This window comes from Macrobrachium rosenbergii, chromosome 15 (genome assembly GCF_040412425.1).
Source record: "Macrobrachium rosenbergii isolate ZJJX-2024 chromosome 15, ASM4041242v1, whole genome shotgun sequence".
NCBI lineage: Eukaryota > Metazoa > Arthropoda > Malacostraca > Decapoda > Palaemonidae > Macrobrachium > Macrobrachium rosenbergii.
The window spans coordinates 7,357,927-7,367,446 of record NC_089755.1 but is presented as its reverse complement, the minus strand read 5'-3'; the positions used below and the strand labels follow the sequence as shown (position 1 = coordinate 7,367,446).

At 35.5% G+C, this 9,520-nt stretch overlaps 1 protein-coding gene across 1 annotated transcript in view; it reads right to left on the bottom strand.

Moving 5' to 3' along the window:
- Window positions 1–6,686: 6,686 nt before the first annotated feature.
- LOC136846227 (DNA-directed RNA polymerase II subunit RPB1-like) overlaps window positions 6,687–9,520 on the bottom strand; it is a 28,752-nt gene continuing 25,918 nt past the window's right edge. The window contains exon 3 of the mRNA XM_067117028.1: window positions 6,687–7,733. Within this exon, the coding sequence (XP_066973129.1) occupies window positions 6,687–7,733 (1,047 nt within the window). The remainder of the gene's footprint in view (window positions 7,734–9,520) is intronic.

The window sequence follows — 9,520 nt, the reverse complement described above, 5'->3', positions numbered from 1 at the left end:
AACTAATATTTCAAATCGCTGACGTCGACGAGTTTAATGAAACGGTCGATGAGAGATAAACATCAGGAATGAGAAATCTGACATTAATCGGTTGAAGCGTTCTTTAGAATGATCGACTTGTCAGAACTCGGAACAGAAATCTGATATCACAGCTGGAAAATCTTGTTTCAATTTTGCTCTAATTTTCTCTCGAGTTAATCTGAATTTTATGGATATTACAAGTTCAGTCTGTACAGTTATTCCCCGTTTATAATTTCAAAGAGACTTATTTTAGATATAACAACACAAGCTCTATGGAAGAATTAAATAAATACTCGGTTGGCGTGAAAAAAAAATTTTTGTCTGCGAAAATATAACATTCAAGAACAATCATTTTATTTATGGGATTTTGATTTAAATTGATATATAGAGAACTTATAATATAAAAAAAGATTCTTTCACCTTGAACAAAACTTTATATAAAAGCAGAAATAAAACTCATTAGAAAGGTTGATCATCTCCGAAGCGTGATATCACAGCTGGAAAAAGCTCGATTCCAATTAGCTCAGATGTTGGGGCATTAATTGAACTGTTACTCTCGAGTTAGTCTGAATTTTAGGCCCTTTGCAAGTTCAGTCGGTGCGATTGTTTCCCCTTTTATAATTCTAAAGACGATACCTGGATACTTTCACAAAACGAAAGCATTATCTGATCCAACATAAGTCTCTTTTAACGGCAGTATCCTTGTTTCGTAAACAATTTCGTTTATCTTATGCTTATTCTTTAATCGTGAAGATTAAAGATTCTCGAAAGCTCTTTGTAGAGTTGTGATTTTAAATATGTGTGTACAGTGACATAACTGTGGACTTGTTTTTTCATTAAGGCTTTCCATAAAATCAACAATTTATTTGAAATTATACACAAACACCCTCTATACATCATTCGTTCTTTGTAACTGTTGTCATGAATAAGCAATAGAAGAAAAAAATTCCATCAAAGTCCAGGATGAAAAAATCTATATTTATTTCCAATACTGCTAAAAAAAAACTCCCCAACCCCCAAACCCCCAAAACAATATTTGGAGTAATTTAAGCCTTTTTTGCAACAAAGCCGGGACCCCCAGATAAGGACAAACACTGAGACAAAACCTTTTTTCCTCCACGCATGAGGAGTTCCGTTTTCCTCTCCTCCAGGTTGAGGAAAACATTTCTTTCTCAATAAGGAGGCAAGCAAAGGACGACACGGCCACAATCGAAAGCGGTTTATGTCATATGTCCAAAATGGGAAAGAATGAGGGATTTGAGAAGAAGAAGAAGAAGAAGAAGAAGAAGAAGAAGAAGAAGAAGAAGAAGAAGAAGAAGAAGAAGAAGAAGAAGAAGAAGAAGAAGAAGAAGATTATTATTATTAAAAATTTAACCACGCCACTGAGCTGACTATCAGCTCTCATAGGGCTGGCCCGATGGATTTGGATGAAATGACAGGTCTAGGTCTAGAACCTAGCACTGGGACCAAATAGGTCATTCGCTATGGTGATGAATGAATGAAAATTAAATTAAAAACTGCACAAAGGCACACGCTCTCATACTGGAACACACTCACACAATAAATACATTTATACTCATGTTTCCATATATACTCACTAAAAATATATATTAAAATTCATAATAAATTAAGTAAAATTTTAAATTTAGTTGTTTTAAAATTCATCAGACGCCTAAAAGTTTCCGTATATTTATTATTTACTTTATATATTTTATCAATTAAATCACAGCTCCTCAGGAACATTAAAATTGGTATTACTGAAAATTAAGATTCTGACAAAATTTCCTTCATTGATCTATTTCCAAAATTTGATAACGCTGCAGGTTATATTTTGGACATTCACACAATACATCTTTTGACTGTTATTAACACTGCAATCTGGGCATTCGGGAGGAGGGCCACATGGACTGTTCATTAAGTGTCCAAGTGTCAAACGAGTATGGCCTATTCGAAGACGCGTCAGAATTACTTGCGTGTGTGTCTCTCTCTCTGATATGATGAACTCCATTTTCCAACACTGGATTTTGTCTGTTTTAATTTATTTTCAGGTTTTTCATTCCATATATTTTGCCATTTACTTACAATGATTGTTTTCATATATCTGATATAGTCACTAATAGGGATGTTTACATCTGCTCTTGTCATGTGGACTGCTTCTTTAGCTGCTTTCTCAGCCTCCTCATTTCCTTTAAACCCTACATGGGCAGGGATCCAACATATATTTCAATATTTTTTCCATTATTATACAATTTATGGAGTGAAAACTTAATTTGTTGTACAATATCATTTTTTTTATTATAGCTTTGAATGGCTTCTATAACGCCTCTGGAGTCGCTATAAATCACAAAATTATTACATGAGGCTTCTCTAATTATTTTTATGGCTGATGTTGTTGCACATAACTCAGCTGTAAATACTGAGGCGTTATCTGGTAGAGAGAACTGCTACGTTTTGTCTGGGGACACTGCAGCATATCCCACTCAAAATTGGGACTTAGATCCGTCGGTGTATATTGCGTAATGTAGAACTTTTCGGATTGTATGTTCTACTGTATGTTGTCTATGGTGTTCTGAGGTATATGAATAACTTTTTGATAAATATTTTAAGTGTGTACAAATTCTCATTTTATTCATTGTCCAAGCAGGAGGTAATTTTACTATTGAAGGTAATTGTATATTTATATTTAGCAACTCAATCTTCTAGCTCTAATTGGGAAAGTAGGTGGATGATTGTTTATAAACACGTCTCTTAATCCAAATAATCTTTTGGCTGGAGAATCATTTGTCTGAACTCTCAGAGCACTCTTCATGGTTACTAGCTTTCTATGGAGAGAGAGAGAGGTAGTTCACAACATTCAACATGTAAAGATAACTTTGGTGATGATCGAAAAGCTCCTGAACATACTCTAAGCCTTCATTATGAACTGGGTCTAACATTTTCAGCGTTGTCTGATGCCAAGCCATATATTTCGTTTCCATTATCAATGATAGACAGCACTGTTGCTTTATACAGTACAGAAAGGGTATGTCTATCGGCTCCCCAAGTAGTGTTCGATAGTTTTTTTATTAGGTTTAATGCTCCTTTACATTTTGATTTCATGTATGTTATGTGGGCTTTCCAGTTCAGGTGAGTATCAAAAACTAATCCCAAAAATTAAGCTGTTTGGCCAATTGGTAAGCAAGGATTTCTGATTTTTAAATCTATTTCTTCACTTTTTTTCCACTTTTCATTTTTATAAAACATTACTGCTTGAGTTTTTTGTATAGAAAATTTAAAGCCTACAGATGAGGCCCATTCATCTATTTTTATTATAGTTTTATTAATGATTCGCTCTGGATGTTTTAAGCGAGATGCTGAATAATATATGGCAAAATCACCCATATACAAGTTACTTTTAATTCTGATAGGTAGATTATTACTGATATCATTTATTGCTGAAGTAAACAGTGTGCCACTAAGGACGCTTCCCTGTGGAATACTATTTTCACGTGGAAATGTACTTGACAATACACCATCAGTTCTCACTTGACTTGAAAAGTTCTATTTGTCAGAAAGTTTTGGATAAACCTAGGCAAATGTCCACGGATACCGTTTTTATGTAACGTTTTTAATAATGCATATTCCCATGTAGTATCATATGCCTTTTCAGTGTCAATAAAGACGGGTATAGTAATTTGTTTTCGTTCAAGTCCTCTTCATATGTGGTCTTCCAAGTTAGACAGAGAATCCAGTGTAGATCTGTTACACTGTGACCCAAATTGAGTGGGAGTCAAAATTTTATATTCTCGAATGTGCCATGTTAGTCGAGCATTTACCATTTTCTCTAGTAATTTGCATAAACAACTTGTTAAAGAAATTGGGCTGTAATTGTTTACATTAATGATGTCTTTTCCGGGTTTGGAGATAGAAATAATTATGAGCTTTACGCCATTCATCAGGAAATAAATTTCGAAGCCATAGGTGTTTATAAAACTCTAATAAGTATGACTTTGCCAAAAGTGCTAAATGGTAGGTCATTTCAAAACAAATATTGTCACTTTCAGGGGCAGATTTATTGCTGTATTTATTGCTGTTCAACAGAGTAAATTCCAACTCTTCCATATTAAATTTTCTATTATAATACATATTATATTCTATTGTTTCAAAATTTATATGTGATTAATTCTATACTATTTTTCTTTGTGCGGAAATGTTCGTCTAAATTTTTATCACTGCTTACTTTTGTTAAATTTTCTCTTATTATATTACTCATTTCTTTTGGATCAAGTATTATTTTCCTGTCTTTTATTATAGCATGTCTAGGTGGTTTAACATGGGCACCATTTATTTTCCTGAATATTTCCCATATTTTTTTGTATGGAAGTATTATTAGAAAGATCTGGTACATATTTCCTCCATGAAATGATTCTTCCTTGAATTACCTCTCCTTTAAATTCTGCAGATATTTTGTTATCTAGAGGTTTTACTATATCAATTTCTAATAATATTATAGTCAGTTTTTGTAAAGTTTCTTGTAATATCGGTAATGTTTTATTTATTTTACTGAACTTTTTACACAAATGATCTAATCGTCTTCCAATTTTGTGTTTCATTTTTTATTAATTCTGTTAGTTTTTCAGACCACCATGAAACTTTGTGTTTTGTTGGACGAGGTTTTGATTTTGGTATCGCTTTATTTGCAGCATTTTTAATGAGATCAACAAGAAACTTATTATTTTCATTATGGTCATTTAAATATTTAAATTGTGGGGTATTCCCAGTGTGGAATTCATATCGCTCCCAATCTGCATTATAAATTTTATATTGAGGACACGCATGGTGGGATTATTTTGTGATAATGAAATTAATATTGGGAAATGATCACTGGTGTGCAAGTCATCAACTGTATTCTAATACAACCTGTCTACTATACTTGTTGTACATAGAGTTAAATCTACTGAAGAAAACGTTCCATATGTTTTTTGAAAAATATGTGCTGATTTTGTTATTTATACAGCTCTGCTTGAGATTAACTTTTCTGTGCTCCATTATTTCTATCTGTATGCATTTTTGTTTCATTATTGGCTTTTGTTATTGAATAATATTTATGTTTCTCAGACGGATCTTGAATTCCTCTCACTTTCAATTCTAATTTAGCTTCTTTTACAGACATTTCAGTTCTTTCTTGTAATATCTTTAGCTCTGTAATATATATACTGTATACATTCTTTGGACCTTGCATGATGACTTGCCCACTTTCTATAGAGTTTGGTTTACTGTTTGTCAATTGTTTATGTTTTGTTCTTCAGATCACAATACGCGCACAGAGGTGCATTTCAACAATATTTTTTTCATTGTCCTTATTTACTACAATTTTGACACTGTCTTCCTCTTTGAGACATATGGTCATACTTCTCTGGTTTGGTTCTAAAATTTTTATTTACTGAGGTAGATCTTGACCTTCAAATTTTTATTTTTTAGGATACTTTAATATTTCTTTACTCATTTGTTTTTTGGAAGATCATCCATAGTTCACAATCCTATACTTTTGGATATCTCTTTTTTTAAGTGGGTCTAATAGTATTTTCTTTTCAATTGGCTCGTTATTATTCTCAGGAAGTGCATTGGTACCCTTAATACTGTTCACAGTATCATTTTTTTTTTATTTATGTTATCTATATTTTTTTATTGGTATTCTTCAGACTGACTTTTTGTTGTGGCTTCTATAAGTCATGTCTTTTCTATTATCTGTCTAAAAGACATTTCAGTCGTAGAATGTCTGGTCAATAAATAATTTTCCAACTTGAGTACTGATATTTTTTGGTCAGTTTCTAAGGTTAGAAACCTTGACTAACTTCCACTCCCAAAGAGGAACTCAAAGTGAGTCAAGGGTGGGTCAAGACGATATCTAATTTTCTTTTCTTTTTTGGTTTGCTCTGTACTGGAGCATAGGGTTCCAGTGTAATTAAACTTGAATGTTTCTTGGATTTTCTAAGCAAAGGTTGTCAGAGCAGGAGGTTCCAGCAGTCATTAACTGTGCCGAGACAATACTATCAAAGGGCCCAGGGTACTCAACTCTATGTTTCTACTTGTCATAAAGATTTGAGGTAAAAAGAAATTAAACCTGAAAACTTTAAAAAGATATCATTAGCCTTTCATGAAGTTTATTCTTCCGCCAATGGCACAAGTGAGAACCAACTCCCAAATGTCCGCGTCCCTACCCTACCCCACAGGGGATGGCACAACATGATTAGAGTGGCCGAAGTGTAAGCTAGACCTGCTTCCTAGGACCGAAGGTATTACGAGAATACTATCATCCCCACCTTAATCACATTATGGGCAAACTGGCTAGAATGCCTGAGAGTCCTATCCCCAGAACCAGAACCCCCTGGAATCCGTGGTCCAGCCCTGCAGAACAGTTCAGCCTTTGAGATATCAGTCTGATATCTCTCAGGTCCGAACATTATCGGATAGTTGAAGGTCCTACCACAGTTCCCGCTATTTAGATTTGGATATAAACCCAGTCTCAGCTATGATATCTTTTCTTATTTATCAGGTCAAATTAATTTTACAAAACGAGGAAAATTCCACAAAATTGGTTCAAATAAATATATAATAAAATATATGAGACTCTTGGACTCAAACCCAGGAACAAATTTCTAGGGTTCAAGAGCCCCCTCACCACGTCATGGTGGTCCCACATCGAGGGGGGATGGGAGTAGTTGGGTGAGTGGATGGGAGTAGTAGGGGAGTGGATAGGAGTTGTAGGGAGTGGATGGGAGTAGCTGCTGGGGGAGCAGATAGGAGTAGCTGGGGAGTGGATGGGAATAGTAGAGAGTAGTAGGGGAGTGGATGGGAGCTGTAGGGGTAGATGGAAGTAGTTTGGGGATAGGATGGGAGTAGTTGGGGGCGTGGATGGGAGTAGTAGGGGAGTGGATGGGAGCAGTTGGGAGATAAATGGATGGGAGTAGTTGGGGGAGTGGGTGGGAGTAGTTAGGGAGTGGATAGGAGTAGTAGGGGAAATGATGGGAGTAGTTGTGGGATAGGATGGGAGTAGTTGGGGGAGTGGATGGAAGCAGTAGAGTGGATGGGAGCAGTCGGGGAGTGGATGGGAGTAGTTTTGGGAGTGGGTGGGAGTTGTTAGGGGAGTGGATAGGAGTAGTAGGGAAATGATGGGAGTAGTTGTGGGATGGGATGGGAGTAGTTGGGGAGTGGATGGGGAAGTGAATGGGCAGTAGAGTGGATGGGAGTAGTTTGGGAGTGGATGGGAGTAGTTTGGAGTGGATGGGAGAAGTTGGGAGAGTGGATAGGAGTAGCTGGGGGTGGATGGGAGAAGTTGGGGAGTGGATAGGGAGTAGCAGGGGAGTGGATGGGAGAAGTTTGGGAGTGGATGGGAATAGTTTTGGGAGTGGATGGGAATAGTTGAACAGTTGGAGTCGATGAGAGCAGTTGGCGGAGTGGATGGGAGTAGTTGGAAAGTAGATGGGATTAGTGGAAGAGTGGATAGAAGTAACTTGGAGCGGATGGGTGTGGTGGGGAGTAGATGGGAATGGTTGGGGAGTAAATGGGAGTAGAGGAGGTGGATGGGGGTAGTAGGGGGGATAGGAATAGTGAAGTGGATAGTAGTTGGTTTGTGATAAAGAGTATGGGAGTGGATGGGAGTAGAGAGAGTAGATGGGAGCCTTGAGGTAGTGGATGAGAGTTGAATGGAGTGGATGGGTTAGTTGGAAGGACTGGGATGGAAATAGTTGTTGGAGTGAATGGGAGTAGGCTAGTGAATGGGAGTAGTTGACAGGAGTAGATGGGAGTAGTTGGGTGAGTGGACAAGAGTAGTTAAGGGAGTGGGTGAGTGAACAAGAATAGTTAGGGGAGTAAATAGTAGTAGTAATAGGGGAGTGAATGGGAGTAGTTGTGGGGAGTGGTTGGTAATAGTGAAGGGTAGTAGATGGGAGTAATTGGTTAAAACTATAAGTAATGTTTTCCTTAAAGCCATTATATCAGATAACATAACCTTAATCAGTACACTCAAAAGACCAAAATGTTTATTTCTGTTTCTGTTCTTAATAACATCTGTAGCCGGACACGTTTACTACAAGCAAAAGAAAAAAATTTAAGAGTGAGATAATGGATTTTGAAATTGGAATACTGGATATTTATATTCTTGATGTAGGTGTGTGTGTGTGTGTGTGTGTGTGTGTGTGTGTGTTAGAATAGCAAAAAACATCCTGCAAGGTTCTCGAAAATCGAGAAATTATTTTTACAAAAAATTCGACAATCCTTCATCGGCAAGGGAAAGGATTTCAGGGAAGGACGAGAAATAAACAGGATTCAAAATGGGGAAAAGTAATCCCTAAAGAAAGGATGTAAATCCTGAGTAATCCCTGAGACAACTGTCTTAATTAATCCTCAAACAGACGACCTGTAATTTTAATTAATGGCCGTCCTTGTGGTTTTTGGAGTTCGACCTCGTTTGCATATTCTCTCGCAGAGTCTTCATCAAGACTAAGTCTTATCTGTTCGAATGAAGCTCATAAAAATGGAAGGATTCATTTATTTTACTTGATATCACTTGGTTTACATTAAACATTCCTTCAGGTTTACTAAAGATGCTTTTGAAACATATACATCAACCTAAAACACTTAGGCCTATTCCAACTCTGGTAAACTGAATCTGAATTCGATGCTTTGAAATATATCTTTACCTATGGAACTGATTGAACAGAAATGCTGACAATGTTTGGGTTCGAATCCCGCTACGGAAGGAAAGCAGGGTTTCTTCAGTTTGACCCCCTCCGGATTTAAGGCTTGTAGTCAAGAAACAGTAGCTACATGGTCATGTCTGCTATAAATATGTAAGCAAGTGATGAAGTGAACTGTAGATTCTCTCTCTCTTTATATATATATATATATATATATATATATATATATATATATATATATATATATATATATATATATATATATATATATATATATATATATATATATATATATATTCATTGTCTTAAATTATAATCAATTATTTTGGCATCAGCAGTTGGAAAGTACATCATATAATCATGCTTATATATGGTAATAGTTTGTAGAGTTTATATAATCTAACCCTTGTGATTTATTCATTTAAATATATATATCATATTTTATATATATGAACGTATTTATCAACTGACGTGTTTTTAATAAAATGAAAACACATGTTTTTTTATAATAGAATGATAAAACCTTACACTGGACGCAGATAATACTTTTTTTTGGCTTATTTGAGATGAATTTTGTCAAACCAGGTTCTTCCCAACTTAAACACGAGGCATACAAAATCGTGTTTTGCTTACCTAACCTAGGTATTTACTGGAATAATGATAATATATAATATAATAATTTGCTTAATCTAGACTTCGTAAACACATATACCCTATGGTGGCTGAAGGAAGAAAAAACAAAGAAATGTGAAATACAGAGCCTAGTCAATCGATATATCATCCTCAACAAAATAGCTTTACAGAATTTCGTTCCTAAACGT